This window comes from Chelonoidis abingdonii, chromosome 7, assembly GCF_003597395.2.
Source record: "Chelonoidis abingdonii isolate Lonesome George chromosome 7, CheloAbing_2.0, whole genome shotgun sequence".
NCBI classification, from domain to species: Eukaryota; Metazoa; Chordata; order Testudines; family Testudinidae; genus Chelonoidis; species Chelonoidis abingdonii.
The window spans coordinates 56,278,231-56,297,435 of record NC_133775.1 but is presented as its reverse complement, the minus strand read 5'-3'; the positions used below and the strand labels follow the sequence as shown (position 1 = coordinate 56,297,435).

General features: G+C 44.8%; 1 protein-coding gene across 4 annotated transcripts in view; it reads right to left on the bottom strand.

The window, feature by feature from the left end:
• Positions 1-7,742: 7,742 nt before the first annotated feature.
• RNASEL (ribonuclease L) overlaps positions 7,743-19,205 on the bottom strand; it is a 35,157-nt gene continuing 23,694 nt past the window's right edge. For 2 of the 4 annotated variants that reach the window (XM_075067884.1, XM_075067885.1), the window contains 6 exons: positions 13,904-15,557; positions 13,486-13,577; positions 12,845-13,062; positions 12,597-12,732; positions 10,951-11,099; positions 7,743-9,801 (listed from right to left, as the gene is read on the bottom strand). In XM_075067884.1, coding sequence (XP_074923985.1) covers positions 9,663-9,801; positions 10,951-11,099; positions 12,597-12,732; positions 12,845-13,062; positions 13,486-13,577; positions 13,904-15,353 — 2,184 coding nt within the window. In that variant the 5' untranslated portion in view covers positions 15,354-15,557 and the 3' untranslated portion in view covers positions 7,743-9,662. Of the gene's footprint in view, positions 9,802-10,950; positions 11,100-12,596; positions 12,733-12,844; positions 13,063-13,485; positions 13,578-13,903; positions 15,558-16,247; positions 17,330-18,949; positions 19,091-19,205 lie in introns of those variants that run through there. The other 2 variants (XM_075067886.1, XM_032769421.2) reach the window with 2 other exon arrangements.

Here is a 19,205-nt window from a genome sequence, read left to right as displayed (position 1 = left end):
TCATATGGTACCCTAACCATAACCCCACAAGCCATACCTTGGGAACCCTAACCCTAGCCTGAGAAGTCCTACCATCTAGTTTAGATATGTCCACTAGTGGCAGCATGTAGCACTTACACTATATAGCACCTTTAACAATCAAAGCACTTTATAAACACTAGCCAGAGTTGCCAACATTTGAAAATGGTTTCAATGGACATTTGCTAACTAAGCTGAGGTCTAGCTGATGAGACCCCAGGCTCTGGAGGGTTGTGTGCATATTGTGCTGAGTGTGAGGTGATTTTTTCCTTTTGAGGAAGAGACAGAGAAAAGTGCCTGAAATTCAGGAAAATGGGCCTCAAACTCTATAGTGCGTGGGCCCAGCACCTGCATAACTGGAAAAATTGTCACCTGACTATGTCAAATCGTCCCTCTCCCCAACCCGACAGTTCTCTCTTCCTCCTACTCTCCCACCCCAGCACTGTGTTCCTATTCATCTCCATTTACTGCTTCTTCTCATGCTGGAGGAGTATCCTACTGTGTAAGCACGAGGTCAAACACCTTGGTTAGGGTCTCCCCCAGGCAGGGCCTGGACTGGCCTCTATTTTGCCTACATTAAGTGTAGATGTGCTCAGCAGGAGCTTGGGAGGTGATGCCTGTACTTAGAGAGGCCTAAATGGCCTCACCAGGTACAGGCATCACCTCCCCTCTCCCTAAGCTCCTGCTGAGCACAGCTGAGTGGCACCCAGGTCTTCAGGACCATGTGGTGATTCCCAGAGCTCATCACACCTCATCAGCTGCTACAAGGATTCTTCACCAAACCACTTGCCCTACACCCTGTGGCCATCTCTGGGAATTGCAGAAGCTCAAAGGCTTGGAACACTGGCAGAGACTGAAATAACATGGGACTTATTTGCAAATAGGAGCAACAAAAACAATTAAAGGGCTAGAAAACATGACCTATGAAGGAAGATTGAAAAAATTGGGTTTGTTTAGTCTGGAAAAGAGAAGACAGAGGGGTCATGATAACAGTTTTCAAGTACATAAAAAGTTGTTACACGGAGGAGGGAGGTAAATTGTTCTTGTTAACCTCTGAAGATATGACAAGAAGCAATGGGCTTAAATTGCAGCAAGGGTAATTTAGGCTGGACATTAAGAAAAACTTCTTGTCAGGGGAGTTAAGCACTGGAATAAATTGTCTAGGGAGGTTATGGAATCACTGTCATTGGAGATTTTTAAGAGCAGCTTAGACAAACACCTGTCAGGGATGGTCTAGTTAATACTGAGTCCTGCTGTGAGTTCAGGGGATTGGACTAGATGACATCTTGAGGTCCTTTCCAGTCCTATGATTCCATGAAATACAGAAGCAGCAGGGGCATAGCCACCTTTTTTTTATTGGGAGGAGGGAGCTAGAGCTAAAACAAACTGTTTAATATTGCTTTAATCAGTAGTTTTGTGGCATAGCTAAATTTGTCCACTTTTAATAGAGACAGATGAGCTTCTGTTCCAAATCTTGTGTTTCCTTTATTTATTACTGCAATCCCTAACGTTTTGGAAGTGCTAAAGTCTCTACAAGCTCCCAGTTCCTACATCCCTGGGCAGTGACTGTAACCTGGAGGAAGAAGGTCTAAAGCAGAGTGCAAACTCAGAGATGAATGATGGAGCAACCAGCGTGATAGACAATATCCTAAAACAGGGAGGAACTTGCTACCCCAATGTCTAAAATAAGAGGCAGTGTAATAAGAACTCCTTCAACTATCAGCAACAATAGAGCACTCATCACTAAAGAGTGATGAGGAAAAAAAACTGCCCCTGGGAGAAAGATGAGAGAAAGTACAGACCACATCATGCTACAGAGAACACTGTCAACTCCTCAGGGATGGGCAGTAATGACTAATGGATGCAAAACTGTATGGAGGGCTGGGTAGGGAAGGCTGTGCCTCCACAAACAGCCTGCCTCCCATCTGACCCCTCCCACTTCTCACCCTCTAACTGCTCCCCTCAGAACCACTGACCCATACAACTGCCCCTGCCCAGGACCCCCCACCTAACTGGCCCCAAGGCCCCATCCCCTATCCAGCCCCCATTCTCCCTGTCCCCTGGCTGGTCAGACCCCTATCCTCACCCCTGTCAGGCCCCCAGGACTCCCACGCTTATCCAACCCCCGCCATTCCCTGTCCCCTGACCACCCTCCGAGAACCTTTGCCCCATCCAACCGCCCCCTGCTCCCCGTCCCCCAGGACCTCCTGCCCCTTTTTCAAACCCTCAGCCCCCTTACCATGCCGCTCAGAGCAGAAGTCAGAAAAGCAATTCCCTCAGATACTCCAGTTCCCTTGTATCACCACCAGCACTGCTCCTATGGGGATAAATGGTTATGAAAACCAATACCCCAGTAAAAGAAAAAAGGTTCTCCGATCCCAAAGGACCAAGCCCTAGACCCAGGTCAATATACCAGGCAGATATTACCCACAAATCACGCTGTTGCCAGTCTTTAGAATCTAAAATCTAAAGGTTTATTCATAGAAAGAAAGAAATATAGATGAGAGTTAAAATTGGTTACATGGAAACAGATACATATAACAATTGCAAAGTTCTTATTTCAGGCTTGTTTCAGGCGTGATGGGATTACTGCCGATTTAAAACAAATCAAGTCGCTGGAGTACAAGCATCCAGCTTGGATGGGTCATTCAGGTCTTTGTTCAGAGCTTCAGTTTCTAGCAAAGTTCCTTCTGTGGTCAGAAGCAGAATTGAAGACAAAAATGGAGGGGTTTCCAGGGCCTTTTCTATCCTCTGCCACGTGGAAGGACACCCCTTTGGTCTTACTGTGGAAAATCACAGCAGCAAGGTGGAGTTTGGGGTCACCTGGGCAAGCCACATATCCATGCATGACTCAGTTCTCTACAGGTAGAGCAGCCATTGCTCACATGCCAGCTTGAATGTTCCCAGGGAGGCTCCTCATATGTGGATTGGAGTCTCCCAAGGTCCATTGTTAGTTAAGTGTTTATTGATTGGGAATTTAATCTGAAAATTACTTTCTCAAGAAGCTGACCAAATGCTTCACTAATGCTACTTAGAATCAAACATATTGAGATACAAGTACATAGCCAATATTCATAAACTTCAAATACAAACATGATACACACATACAGACAGCATAATCATAACCAGCAAATTACAATCTTTTCATAGACACCTTACTTGACCTCCTTTGTACAAGATTTGGTGCAACTGTCGGATCTTGTGTGCAACAATGATCTATATGGTCACCATTCATGTCAATAATGTCACAGCAGGCACTCTGTGTTGTTGTTCAGACAGGTCCCCTTCATGGCTTCCTGGTTTAAGTACTGGTATGGGCAAATCAGGGGGCTGTGAGAGGCTGCCACTCAGGTCTTGCTGGGCAATATGTTCTGCCAACTCCAGCCTCACAGGGTCCTCCTGTAGAAGTTTAGCCTCATCCTCCTGTGGTGATGTGGCAGTGTCAGCAGCCCAAACCCCCCATGGTACTATAGTCCAGTCCTGCAGGGCCTTAACATGATGTGATCTGTCATGTTTTACCATTTTCATGTTTAGTAGAGTGCTATTAAGCCATGACAAAATGATGCAAAAACTATAAGATAACAATTTACATTTGATACCAGCTATCTCAAGATTAACAAAACAAGGCACTAATATGTTGATATATTAAGTCAACTGTATTAAGATAATATGTTCTGAATTTTGTTTTAACCTTTAAGACAATAAAATACTCATCCAGAAGAGAGCAGGCAGAGAATTTAGTTCATAATCCATTACCACATCCCCATCACAGAAAATGTTTCTATTTACACATCAGTCACTAGTCATTTGTTAGAATACACAGTTTTGTATCTTCTTCTAGTGATAGAGAAGCTGTAATCATAAGGTGTTTCTCAGGATCATATTAATGAGGGCTGTCGATTAATTGCAGTTAACGGATGTGATGAATTAAAAAATAAACGTGATTAAAAATTAATCATGATTAATCACAGTTTTAATTGCATCGTTAAACAATACTAATTGAAATTTATTAAATATTTTGGATGTTTTTCTACATTTTTATATTTTGATTTCAGTTACAGACTACAACGTGTATTTATTTTTATTACAAATATTTGCACTGTAAAAATGATAAAAGAAATAGTATTTTTAATTCACGTCATACAAATACAGTAGTGCAATGTCTTTGTCGTGATTGTCTTTTTGTTCCATAACTGAACTCAAAAACAAAACAGTGTAAAACTTTAGAGCCTACATGTCCACTCAGTCCTACTTCTTGTTCAGCCAATTGCTAAGACAAACAAGTTTGTGTACATTTACAGGAGATAATCCTGCCCTCTTCTTATTTAAAATGTCACCAGAAAGTGAGAACAGGCATTTGCATGGTACTTTTGTAGCCAGCATTGCAAGGTATCTACATGCCACATATGCTAAACATTCATATGCCCCTTCATGCGATATGTTTCCACGCTGATGACACTCATTAAAAAAATCATGCCTTAATTAAATTTGTGACTGAACTCTGCAATATATTTCATGTTATAGCAGTCCTGGATGATGACCCACCACATGTTCATTTTAAGAACACTTTTCACTGCAGATTTGACAAAACGCAAAGAAGGTACAAATGTGAGATTTCTAAAGATAGTCTGATAAATGAAAGGCGGGGGCAGTTCTCTTTTATGGACATCCAGCCAGCCAGCTAGCTGTAAAATCCCTCTTGGTAGCTGTTCTCTACTTGCTTTACCTGTAAAGGGTTAGAAAAGGAAGTCAGTGGGCACCTGGCCAAAAAAGCCAGTGGGAAGGCTACAGCTTTTTAAAATTGAATCAAGACTCCCCTTTTGTCTGTCTGTAGTTGTTCTCTCCAGAGAGGAGACACAGAGCAGCAGTGCTGTAAGAAGCTTGCACCAGGTCTTAAAAATCATCAAATCGTACCTAGAAACTATTCATTTGAAACCCCAGATATGTAAGTAGATCAGGAAATGTTTAGGAAGATGCAATTAGGTTTATCTCTTATTTCTGTAAGGCATGTGGATTCCTCTGTGCTAACCCCCAAATGCTTTTCTTTTGCTTGTAACCTTTAAGCTGGACCTCAAGAAGCTACCTTGATTCTTAATCCCATAATTGGTTTTTTTTAACCTAGCAATAGTCTGAGTTTTTAGATATATTTTCTTTTTGTTTTTAATAAAATTTACCTATTTCAAGAACAGGATTGGATTTTTCATGTCCTAAGAGGGTTGTGCATATGTTATTTAATTAGCTGGTAGCAACAGCTGATTTTCTTTGGTTTTTTTCCCTCAGCTCTTCCGTTGGGATGGGGGGGAGGAGTGTGTGAAAGGGCTTGAGGGTACCCCACAGGCAGGAATTCCCAAGTGCACCTTCCTGGGTTTAAAGGGTTTGCTTGTTTTTGTATGGGGTTTTTTTGTATTTGGGTGGCGCCACCACCAACCTCTTGGAGTCCAGTCTGGAAGCCAGCCACTGTCAGGTGTCAGCAGCTGAGCAGAGAGCAACTCCTCCACATGGCTCCAGCCACAGCTGCTGCTCTTCCCACCGCCTAGTGGTGGAGGACGGGCAGCGCACCCAGTCTCCATTAGCGTCAAGAGGCATCGTAACCAGGTCATGGGCCCAGAGCAATAGATCTCGGCTTGCAACCCTGCCCACTGCCTGGTGTCGAATCCCAGCCCAGGCTGGGCGAGGGCTTTGCCAGACTTGCTGCCCTTTAGAGGGGCCCGGGTGAATTTACCAGCCACTGGGGGGAAATTATTTTGATTGAGTGGGGTTCTTTGCACCTGAACCCCCGAGCCAGGTTGGAGCTAACAGACACTGCAAAGTTCCCTGCAGAGCAACAAGGATCCAAGTCTTCTCTGTGCTGCGGGTTCTGCCCTAGCGCATGGGGTGCAATGGGGAGGTCGGTGGGATGGTGTATCCCTGGGGAGCCCTGCTGGGGTGGAAGTGCCGGACACAGATCGGGCTGGAAATCAAGTACCAGGCTGAATCCTGCAGGGATGAAAGTTAGGAGGCCGAATCCTGCAGTGGTGACCGTACCTAGCTTGGCCCACAGCCTCCCACCCGGCCCCTCCCCGTGCTCTCCAGCAGGTGCTGGGCTCACCTTGCTGTGCGGCTGGCTCCAGCCCCTGACAGATCCCTTCCTTCCTTCAGCTGTGGGGCTCTTGCTTCAGCCCCCCTCTTCCCCGTCTTTCAGCTTTGGGGCTCTGGCAGCAGGCTCCATGCTTCAGCCCCCCCTCCCCCCAGCTTAAGCTACAGGGCTCTGGGCTTCAGCCCCTCAGAGTGGCGAGGCTGTGGGCTTTGCCCCCTCCAGATCCAGCCGTGGGCTGGCCTTACTATTCACCATGTCAAGAGGCAAGGAGCGGGATGAGCCCAGGGTACAGGCCTGGGGAAGGGAGCCCAGGGCAACATGGGGAGAGTAATGGGGCGTCAGGGGACTATGGGAAGCCTGGGGGAGACATGGGGGGGCAGCAGAGGCAATGGGTGAGTGAGATCAAGGGAGGCAGTAGGGGCCAAGGGCACTAAAATACATCTGTACATTATTTTTATTATTGAGTCTGAAAACACCCTACATAAATAAATTACAATGATTTGGATATGTGGAATGTGAGACTGCCTGGTCTACTCCTGTGACTTGAATCCACCAATCCTTGAGATGAGTGTAACCCCCTAGTCCTGCACTGTGTGTATATGGGCATCATTATGTTTCCCATTCCAAAATGGAATCCCTCTTGTTGATATAGTTTCTAATTATGATGCAAGAACATCTGAGACAAAATAGCTGACATGCAAGAGTCCCATCAGTCCAGAGGACAAGTGAGCAAAGACCACTGAATTTCTTCTTTCCCACCGAGGTTCCTTGACCACCAGCTGGTAGATCTTCCTGCACAGTGACTCCGTATATCCAACTTTGAATCCTAAATGTTGCTGCACCAAATATATTGGAAAACCTGTTTGACACACTCATTAGGGTCTGTCTTGCCTTTCCCCAACCCATCCAAGCAACATAAACATATAGCATCTTTAATGGCCTATGGACAGCCAAACCTTATACACGTTATTAGCAGAGGTTCAGGACTTAAGCTACTTACTGCTCCCAGCAGTTCAGCTCACTCCTGGAGTAGTTTCAGAGCCTGATTTAAAGTCTCCTTGTCTCTAGTCGCTGGCAGCACTTCCCAGGTCCCATTGCAGGACTAGAAGAAGCTCTCCAGAGCCTTCGCTCATATCTAGTTTGTCATGCCAATCTGCCCCAGACAAAGATGGCGGTGCATGGAAGAAAAAGGTTAGCGACTGCCTAAGACTGAGCTCCCCCTTGCTATGGAAGCTCATTAGCAAACCTGGCAGCTTCCCTATTTAGTGACCAGTCTCACCCTATTCTCCTCCTCCCTATTTTGTAGTCAGTCTCACCCTTTTTAAGGTCCACTACTCTGGGTGGAGCATGTTCTGCAGGTGTGCCTAATTGGTGCTGCCTGAGTGCAGGAATGCTCTAGACTTTCAATGCATGGGACAGCAGCATGTCACATCACAGTCTTCCTCTCCCTTCCCTTTCTGCAGCTGAACCTTGACTCCCATCCAGAGTGTTGAAAGGGCCTCCTCTGAGTAGGTGCTGAGCTTCATCCTCCCTGCCCAGTTTACCCCCACAGGAGTGCTGAAGAACTCCTGAGTCCTAGAGCATTTACATGGCCTTGTAACCCACCCACTTGTCACTAACTCTCCTTCTATGCAGGTGCAATAAGAACTGATTGTCCAGCTGAGTTTATTCCAGATTTATCTGGGAATACTGATGACAAATCTCACTGTAAAAGACAAAAATTCAATAACTGCATATATCAGATAGGAGAGAAAGCAGGTACAGTTGAAAAAGCAAAGAACCCTGCAGGCATCTAACTGCACTGATTACATATCATAAGCATCAATATGTGTATTGTGAATAGATACAGGAAAATATATTCACACCTGCCAGCCCTCACGCATCAAATCTTCTGCACCAGTGCTGTGCTGAATCTGGGGGCAGACCCTGTAAAGCCTTACTTACATAAGGAATACTTACTTATCCCAGTACTCCCTTTGGCTTCAGTGAGCCTACTCCCAGGATTCAGCATTACTTACAATTGTTAGCTTTTGCAAGATCAGCTTCCTGTTTTCCATACTACATAGAAATAGTTCCAGACTCCCATAATGATGTAGCATTAAAATGAAAATGTATGAGATTACCAACTGGATGCATTAAATACACGTTGTAAATGTCTCTCCAACTTCTAGTGAAACAACTGCTTATAAAACAACTATATAACTGTATACCTGGGCTTGTCACTCATCCAGCTGTTACTGGTATTTATGCAACATTTAAAAGAGAAAAGCCCAGTTTAGTTAGTTTTCAATCCCAACTACAAAGACAGATCTCGAGAGAGCTGGAAAGCTTCTCTCTGGGGAAGAAAGATTAAAGAGCCCAGGCTGGCATTGAAGCTAGGACTCTCCTCACAGCAAGTTGTCTTTTATGCTTTTAAACAAAGAGTAAATGTAATGCCAGCCTATTTGATAACTGGGATTGGTGGGCACAGCCCATGGGAACAGAAGGACCTGCCTGCTCAGGTGAGAGAGAGGCCAAACCTGACAGTGAATACACAGCACAGGTACAGGATTGCAGTGTGACAATGTACTCGTGTCTACACCCTATGCACAATTGTAATAATCTTTGTATAAGACATGTCTTGTAAGTATCATTTGAAGATTAGCTGATCAATACTATCCTAATAAAATGTGTGTGGCAATGCAGTATGTGAAGTTACACGACTTCCCTGTATGATGTAATTAACACATGTTCCAAACTGTGGTTAGCAACAGGTCTGTCTCAGGAACGTGTGCTCTGCTTAATTTGCATTTAAGCTGTAAACAGAGCCATCAAGCAGGAAGGGAGACAAAGGACTGGGAAACAGGTGGGAAAACCACCAGGGAATATCCTTACATCGAGACACTGTCTCCTGAATATCAGCTGGAAATGTTTTCCAAGAGGGGGACTCAATGATAGAAAGGAAGACTAAATCCTCCAAGGGACCCCCTACTCCTCCCTCCTTCTCTGTCCATGGACTAACTGCACCAGAAGGGAGAAAGGAAGCAGCCAGTGAACAGAGGAAGCAGTCCTGTCCGAAGTTCCCTGTAAGCCACACGGCTGTGCAACGGCCTATTTAGGAACACACAGGCGCTCAGGGATCTGCTCCAGCTAGGTGAGGGGTGCCCCTCTGCCGGCCCCAGCTCCGCTGTGGCTTGGACCTGCCATGGCACCCGGACCCAGACGTGGCCTGGACCGGCCTTCATCCAGGTGCGGCTAGGGTGCCCCTCCCCAAGCCCGGACCTGCCGGGAGAGGGGTGCCTATCCTGCAGCCCCAACCCCAGACCTGGCACTTGCCCTTCTAGCATTTAGTTCTTCCTTTCCTCAATGTAATTGTCCTCCCTGACCCCACTCAAACATAGCATCTTTACCACTGAGTGCTTCAGTGCTGAATCCAGAAACCAGATCCACTGACAGAAAATCCGATATCCTCCACTCACCCAGCCCCTTTCCCGCTTTGCATGAGACTTTTTGGCAGCTGAACGAAATGGTGCTGAAAAGGAAGTTAGTCAATGGGATTCAGCTGTATAACCTGAAGCAATAGAACATGCTACACCTGAGAAAGACTCTCAGGGCTTGGAAAATGTCTATGATGCTGTATGCTGCATAAACATTTGTAGACATAAACTGTCAGTTCTGGAAACAGGTTCACGAAATACTCCGAGGGCTCCTTGATTATTTCCTTGACCCTGAAACAGAAGAAGAACAATTGATTTTTCACTTGGGAAGCCTACTCTGCTAAAAAGTGTCAAAGGTTCAGAACAAATGGTCAGGTTTCCCCATTTCTTTCCCTGCAAAGTGAAAGCCATTTCAGCACCTTTCTGAAAACAAGAGAGAATTTCCAGCAATAATTAATATCCATTATCTCTCTGATCTGACACATTCTGCCTTTTCCATTCTCTCCCACTATCCTATTTCTCCATCCCACAGGACTAATCTCTTCATGGATGAGGGGCCATTTATCTCATTATTTTCAAAATCCTCATATAGTTCAATCATCAAAGCACCTTAATAAGGCATGTCTTCGCTGCAGAGATAAGATGGGTGATTGGAACCTGGCTTAGCCTAGACATGGTGTGAGCACTGCAGCCATATGGCAAAGCATACTTGAGTTACTGTGTTCTCACTGGTGTTGCACTCCCCTCTGTGCGTTGATAGGACTTCTGGAATCATATCCTACGGTTCATTGTGCTGCAGTAAGCAGAGTTGCTCTACGATTCTTCCCCAGTGAGTTGTGGGAGAACTTGTCTGTCCTTCTGGGCCCCCGTGGGAAGGTTTGGAGGACTATCAGCACTGCAGTAATTTAGCTTGACTCCTCACTGCAAAGTGGGCAGATGAGCATGGGCTGAAAGCACCACTGAACTTCGGCAACAGAATTTCCTCTGCAGATGGAAGGAGAGGCTAATGGCCCCACGGAACAAGAGCTGTTGATCAATGGGTGACCACAGAGATGATCTGGAAGCTAGTTCCCAGAAGCATCTTGATGGTGTAACTTGCCTTTGGGTGGTGAGCCTGGGGTTATCTAGAGTACCCAGCTGGCACTTAGTATTGTGACTTCATAATATGATACACTGTATCCACATAACATTATTCTATGCAAGTACACAGCACTGTGCTGCTGGAGGAGCTATCCTTCATAACCTGGACACTTAAGTTTATAACACACTGAGGTATCGGGAAATGGTCTTTTTCCCATACCCTGCATATTTTTACCCTCCTAGAATGGTAATATGTCCTTTTGAAGAAGGGATTCCTGTTTTTAAACCTACTGGGACTAGCAGACAGACAAAGATTCCTAGGGACTGTTCATCCCTAGAGACTGTGAAGCAATCACTTACTTTTCATCCTTCTCATCAAAGTGCTCGCCCATGTTCCTGATGAACTTCAGTAGGTCCGTGACATAGTTTTCATACTGTTTCTTCTTGTTCTTGTTCTGGTTCTTGTTGTTGAAGGGTTTGAGCATGCTATCCAGAACCAATCTGTCAATCTGAAATAAACACTCTGGATTATTCCATCCCAGTCACACATCATAAAATACAGCCTCCCCTGGCTGCAGCGGTCTCACTCTGCAGAAATATCATACACACATAAATTTCTCATAGATGGAGCAATATTTTATGGCACTTATATTAAAATGTATGCTTAATAGCATAGAAATTTCTATGTTCTATTATCTAGTTTGCTAGGGTGTGGACTTGTTAATCTTCTGGACACAACACATCTCTTTCCCAAATTCCCTTCTCTTTGCACAGGCATTTGGGGAAAAGCAGGGCTAAGAGATAAAATGGCATGACTATTATTATGGTATCATCATGATTTAGCGCTAGATCTTCAGGGGTGTCTGAGTTCTTCTGGGTGAGAGGGACAAATGTGGTTTTGTATCACCTTTTCACCCTCATAGTTGTGGCAGTATTTGGAAAGGCCTATATGGACTACAATACTGTCCAAGGATCACCAGAGCTCAGAGTACCCTGGCCATCCACATTTCCACTCCAGCAATGCTCCCTACCCCATGGGGGCTGGGAACAGGTGTCAGAGCTGACTACATCGCTTTTATGACACCTGGATATTTTTATGTCCAAGGGGAATCCTCAGTTACTCCATTAGGGCAGCCCTCCATCCTATGTACACCACGGAAGAGATCTGAAGGGAAAAGAACTGGGGCAAAGGACCTGGGTGGTACACTGTGCCGCTGTGGTTTTTTACTGTGCTGAAACTGAGGCACATGGGGCCTGGGACGGATGCCTGTGTTAGTCTTAATATATAAATTCATTAAGTAAGTGAAAGCTGTCTAGAGGCTTGTCTATATTAGAAAGTTTTGCTACTTTAACTGTATTGGTATAATTAAAGCAGCAACCTACCCGCAGCTGTGGCCAGTTATATCCATAGGAAAAAGTGTCTTGTATCAGTACAGCTTATTCTGGTTCTGGAAGCAAAATAGGCTGTGCCTGTATAAGGCATCTTTATACTGATGTAACTGTGTCCACATTAGGGCTCATACCAGTACAAATACATCAGCTAAAATAACAGCCCTAGCCGACAGTTATTTACCCAGATACAGCTTCTAAATGTAAACCAGGTCTAAGATTCTTCTGTACTGCACTCATTGCCATTGTAGTCAAGTACCTTCCAAGCTCAAATGCTTTTTAACAAGTTCCCTCTTTTTTCCTCCCTTTGCACACCCTCACAGCTGCAGTCCAACACAGGGCAAATTACTCTAACCGCCTTCTCCATTTAAAAGGCTTGTCACAACTTAAGCAGCAAGTCGCTAAGGCGATGTCTACAAACCACTCTCTGAAAGCTCCGTGTACACCACTCCAGCAGACTGTGATGGTAGTTTTTAAATCTCTTAGATTTGATTAGATTATGCCTCCATGTTTTCTGGATAGGGTTGGAGTTACACTTCCAGTTAAGGTTTAAAAATGGGGCCTGTAAGTCCTATGAGAACGCTTACCCCTTGCACGTCCACAGCAAAACAGCTTACCTGCTCAGTCCACTGCTGCAGAGGGTGCCCATCACAATTCAAAGCTTTCAGAATCTCACTCTTGTTGTTGTGATGCTTGGTGTTGCGTGTTTTGATATCGCTCTCATTCCCAACGTCTCTCAGGAACCTGTACCTGCTGTGGAATCAAAGGCACGTTGGAGATGGCCTGCTGTGCTGATTCTTGACAGAATGGGGCAGCTTGCAAATCTGCTGTTTGAGGGTCTGTAATTTTCATTCATGGCACTTACATCTGCTTGCTCCAGAAAAAGGGATGTTGGATCAAGTCTCTCAGCAGGTTCTCAACTGGGCTTCCTTCACCAGGAGAGACCAGACTTTTCCTAAGGTCTGCTATCTCCACATAGTCCTGCACGTCCTCTGGACAACTTTCATCCAAATCACCTCTATCATTTTCCTCAAAGGGGACCTTGCCCACTGTTACAACATACAGGACCAGCCTGCTGAGCGCCTGAGTATGAGAACAAATGGCTGTTTCACTCCAAGGCACACAACCTCCCACCAAAAAGAAACAGAGACAGAGAAATATCTTCTAAAATCAGCATTCCGAGTGTGTGTACCCATGTGTGTACATGTATGGCAGCAATCACTTCAGGAAGTGTTTGTATTAGAGAGCCCACCACACTGAAAGCACAGAGCAAAATCAGGAAGTGACTTCCAGGGGTCAGAGAAAAATCTGCATTCCTAATCACTGTCACTTCCTAGTACTCTGGTCTCTTGTGCTATGGGAATTTCCAGAAACCATGCGGTTATACAGTTCCTTTTGAATATATAGGAAGATCAGCTGATTCGCTCCAAGAAAGCAAAGGAAGCAAAAGACAGAAAAGGTGTGAGGGGTAATCTGAAACATAATATTGGTTTAATGGAAAGTTACCTTCAGATCTTTGATTATAACATCATCCTTCTGTCCTTCACTCAATCTTTTGCTCTTATCAAAATCTGCTAAGCGAACTTTACCAGCAGCATCTGACAAAATAACAGGAATAGTTAAGCCTGTTGTATGTCTGTCTGTGTGTATGTTGCGCTCCTTTTCTCTGGTACCCGGTTGAATTATTCGCATGACCCCAGACTTCTCTGGTAGATTATTCAGTGGGATGACCTGATCTCTCAGTAGGAGGGCAAAACTAACGTGATACTTACGGCTGCTGTACTACATGAGCCCGAATGCACACACCCTCTGTGCATAAAGACTTCTACATTGTGACATATACAATCAGCTCTATAATGCCTCACTTTCTCAACTACAAGCAATAGGAGAAGAGAATAAGAAAGATAAGAACACACAAGCTAACCTATCAAAATGTTACGTGGGTGTAGATCCTGATGGCCAAATCCAAACATGTGTAGTTCTTGAACTGCCTCAAAGAGTGTCTTAAGAACACCCTTGCAATTCACTTCATTCTCTGATGCACTCAGGTGTTCTTCAAGGTTCTTCTCACAGAGCGAGAGGCACAAGTACAGGCAGGGTTTCTTTTCTTCAGCACCAAAAAGCTTTACTAAATGGTTGCTGGTCAGACATTGTTCAAGGCACATTTTCTCTTGTTTAGCAATTTCTGTGCCAATGCAGAATATCTTCACAGCCACCTCTTTCCCATCATAGAGTCCCAGGTAGATGCCCCCTTGGGAGGTTCTCTGAATCCTGAAATCGTTATGTTGGAGGATTTTAAGTTTTCCAGTCATAGGACGATACATGTTGTAGAGAACTTTCAGCTGCTCTCCCCAGCGTTTGCTGGTGGGTTCCCAATCTTGAGGTTGACTTGGACCAGCCTTGGCGCCATACTGGCGAAGAAGATCTGCCATTTTCTTATTGTATTTCCTATTGACAATCCCAATAAGGTCCCCAAGGTCAGTCCTTGCCCCCCTTTCACACAGTAGCTTTGCTATTTCATAATAGTTTTTCTCTACAGCTATCATCAGTGCTGTTTTGCCCTCTCTGTCAGCATCATTGATGTCAACTTCATTCTTCTCCAATAAAGCTTTCACCAAATCCAGACTTCGCATCTCGACTGCCAGGATGAGGGTAGTTTTCCCATGTTCATCTCTTCTGTTCACATCAACACCACAATCCAGCAGGAAATGAACTATTGGGAGAATTGACTCCGCTGTCTTGTTATCACTTGGAAGGAAGGCATAGATTAAAGCATTCCTGTCCTGGTTGTCACAGATGTTCATGTCAGCCTTCATCTCACTGACAAGAATGTTTACAACTGAGAAGTGGCCCTCCCTGGCAGCATCCATCAGGGCTGTTGCCCCCCCTTTATTCAGTGTCCTTTTCTCCTCGTTAACTACCCTCCTCAAATTCACATCTGCCCCATTATTGTATAAGAATCTTAAGGCATCCTCATTCCCATAGCCAGCAGCCTCCATAAAAGCTGTGAAACCATTGTCATCATACTCATTGATTTCTGACCCCTTAGAAAGGAAGAGCTCTAAAAGTCGCACATTTCCCACTATCCCTGCGACAACAAAGGGAGTGGCACCATTTTTCTTCCTAGCACACGGATCAGCACCTTTCTCCAGCAGAAGATCAACAATCTCTTCCTGATCAGCCTGTACAGCGCTGTGCAGAGGTGTCCAGCCACCTTCTACCTTGGAATTAACATCTGCTCCTTCTTTCAACAGCTGCCGGACTGTATCTATTGAATGGTTTCGGACAGCATTGTTTAGCAGAGAGGGTTTGTCTGCTGCTGTTTCATTTCTGGAGGTCAATATCTCCTCCTGGCTGTTACCAGTGGCCTCCATGACTGTTAAGATAAGTGGCTGTGCTCTTGTTCTGTGTCCCTTTCAAATGGAGATTCTTCAACAGAATGTACTTTCTGGGCTTTCCTTTAAGAAGAAAGGCAGGGATTGGTCAGTGCCTTTGCTGTCGGGACATGAATGGAGTTTTGTTCATGAAGTACACCAGCACTACCCAGCTCCAAGGGCTCCATGCTTCACATATTCCACCTGATTAGCAAAGAGAGAAAAACCTATTTACTGACTCTTAAGACTTTACAGTTGTGCTTGATAGGCGATAGTTAAGGCTACATTTTAGTCACAGGTATTTTTAGTAAAAGTCATGGACAGGCCATGGGCAATAAACAAAAATTCATGGCCCGTGACCTGTCCATGACTTGTATTACACTATGACTAAATCTTGTGAGTCCTGCGGGTGCTGGCGAGAGGGAAGTGGATGGTCAGGCGATGCTGGGGTGGGGCCTGTGGAGGCTCGGTGGGGCAACCTGGGGGGCACCGCAAATGCTCGGGGGGACATCAGGTGAGCAGGGGAGGCCTGCAGGTGCTTGGGGGAGGGTATAGGGGGACACTGTGAGTGCTGGGGTGAGAGCAGCCTGGGACCCCTGCTGGTGCTGGGGGATGGGGAGGGTTGGCAGGATTGAGAGTCTCCCTACCCTGCTTCTCGGAAGCAGTAACATGTCCCTCCCCAAGCTCCTAGCGCTGCTAGCTCCGCAGCTCCCATTGGCCAGGAACCACAGCCAATGGGAGCTGCGGGGGCAGTGCCTGTGGGCAGAAGACATGTGCAGAGTTAGGAGCTGAGGGAGGGACATGTTACTGCTTCTGGGGAGCCCCCCTCCAAGGTAAGCACTGCCCTGAGCCCTCACCCCATCCCATGCCTCAACCCCCAGGCCTGAGGCCCACCTCCCCGACTCAAACTCCTCCTTCTGCTGTTGGGTAGGAGGAGCGGTGGCCGAAGACTGCCCCAGCAGTAGACAGTGCGATGGGCCCAAAGGCTACCTGAGCTGCTCACGCAGCTCCGGAGCCAGCCACACCGGCTGCTGCAGAAGTCATGGAAAGTCACGGAAAGTCACGAAGCCATGACTTCTGTGACAAACTCGCAGCTTTAGCAATAGTCTATTGATCTGTAAGAGACAGGACAGCGAAGGTTACACCACATGGTTTTCAGAGCCACAAGTGATTGTGTGTGGAAGGACGGGGGATTATATCAGATGTCCTCTGGGTCCACATGCAACAGCCCCTGCTAATTTGGTTCTGAGTTTCTTATCAGTACAGATTGACAATCATAATGAACTGGTAGGGGTGGGAAAAGTGGTTTGCATTTTTAGGCAAACACATGGTACTCTTGGGTGTGCTTGTCAGTGGGGAGAAGACATCCCAAAAGGGTGTTTGTCATTAGATACTGTTGAGGGTACTTGTGTTATATAAATATGGCTCTGTGTATTCTGCAATTCTGAAACTGCCTGAGTTCCTACAGAATTACTCTCTGTACAGAAGAGTGCAGGAGATTCCAATCTTTTAATTTTCAAAAAACAAGTCTCTAATCATCATGACTGTGAAGATAACCTTTCAAATATGATCTGAATAGAAGCTGATCTTAACTGGATGTTGACTCTGGAATGTAATGCAGAAATTTAATTATTCACTACCACTAAGTGTATTAGAAAGATCCAGCTACTGTGCTTCTCTGTAACTTCTACATTTTCCAGATGCTGCTGCAGAATTTTGAGTTCACTACAGAAGTTAGCACTATAGCGCCACAGAAACCATGGGTCTTGCTGTGAAATTAGGTTAAACTTGCTGCAAAATACACATGGCCTTCATTATATGCACCAAATACCCGAGGCTTCCTGTTCTTTGTTGGAGAATATAAGTATACACATATCTATTACCCTATTCAGTTTTGGACAGGTGGCTATGCCCTTAGCCCTGTGAAGGGATCAATCAGAAAGCAGTATTAGACACAAAGTCCCACCTTACCCCTGCCCCCTTTCTGCCCAGTGAGAAGTCCATTTGTCTGTTAGACTTTCTTGACCCTTTCATCATTTTCTGGGGTCAAGCAGGAAGGAATTCAGGGTCTGGAGGCACACCTATCACTGACAGGCCACTGTGAGGCAGGCTTTAAGAATAGTGGGCACATTTAAGACATTTTTCTCCTGAGATATAAAATGACATAACATTAGTGAATGAGGAACGAAAAATTGGACAGTATGAAATTAAAAAGGTCTTTAAATGAATACTCTCCAGAATCAAAGGGTATTTTATTCCAGTTAAGATTTGTTGTTGTTCTGTCTTATGAAGGAAAAAAAACCGAGTTACAAAAGTAATAACCTCTTTTCCCCTTTAAAGAAAGGGGACAATACAGAACAATAAAATTCAGCCTAACTGTCAAAGGAGACAGTTGTTAAAGATTTTCACCAAGTACTAGATCCTTCTGGGCTCGCTTGTTTGTGGGTCTGACAGAAAAGAATCCTTTTAAAGGGAAACTGGCAGACAAGCTGCAAAGGCTTAATTACAGGAAAAATTTAATTCACATAAGCTTGATTATCTTCTAAGAAAACCAAATGAATCGAGTCACTTATCACAGTTTTTGTTAAAAAGTTTTTAAAAATGTATAATTAAGTTGCTTACATATGTTTGAGTTACTTCACAGTGCTTATTTTCTACATCTTTGGAGACATACAGTAAAAATAAAAGGCTCTTCTCTGAGCCATCAAAAAAGCTACAGCCTTGTTAGAGGAACTATTACCAAGAGTCTTAACATATAAAGAGGAGGAAAAACAAGAGTCTTGAAAAAGGGTAGAACAAAGATTCAGAAGTTTACTTACTGAGCACCAGCATAGTCCTACTGACAACATGCTTCTATGACGCTGTCTATTCTGCCCTCTTTTCCTGATTCATGTCATAGAGGGCAGGTGTTTGTGGGAGTTAGCTAATATGGCGCTTTTTTAGGCAGTGCTGCCACTCTCTCTCCGAATGAGGGGAAGGGTTACTACGTATTTTTTTTAATATATAACAAGGAGTCCTTGTGGCACCTAGAGACTAACAAATTTATTTGGGCATAAGCTTTCGTGGGCTAAAACCTACTTCATCGGATGCATGGAGTGAAAAATACAGTAAGCAGAATATATATTATAGCACGTGAAAATATATACCATTGTAACCATTCTAGTAATTTCTGTGTCAGGATTATCGTTGGTTTTTGAAAAACATTTAATGGAAAAATTGCTTACTGCACTAGGTTTTTTACATAAATTGTGAAAAAGGCTCAAACTAAGTGATCAATAATAAGGTTAACTTAAACAGTAGGTGTAGCTAAACTTGCATTTTGTTTCCCCACAAATTACCCTAGTCTCTTTTTTTGCCCACATAATCCCACCCACAACAAAATACATTTTACTCAGTCCCATTCTCACTGCAGGGATCTACCTTGGTCCCTATTTATCCTTCTTGATCCTGATGCCAATGCTGATGATTTTCTTTGTTTATTCCAATAGCACCTGCAGTGTACGAGGCCCTTTAGATGAGAACATGGAGGACATGGACTCTGTCCAACCAAGATGTGCTCAGAGCAGGGCCACAGGGGAGAGGTACAAATGTCTTACCTCACTTCTCTGCTCCCATGATCCATGGGACTCTGCCTGACATAAGCCAAAGCAGCCTCAGTGTTACTCTGACTCGCAGCTGCCTCCTGTAGACCCCTGTGTATCACTTGTACACAGCATGTTCCCAACATACCCTGTATGCCAAAGGCTGTTGTCATAAATAGATAGGTAAGGTAAGGGTTAAGTTTCTTTTACCTGGAAAGGGTAACCAAACACCTGACCAGAGGACCAATCAGAGAACTGGGAGAGTAACGTT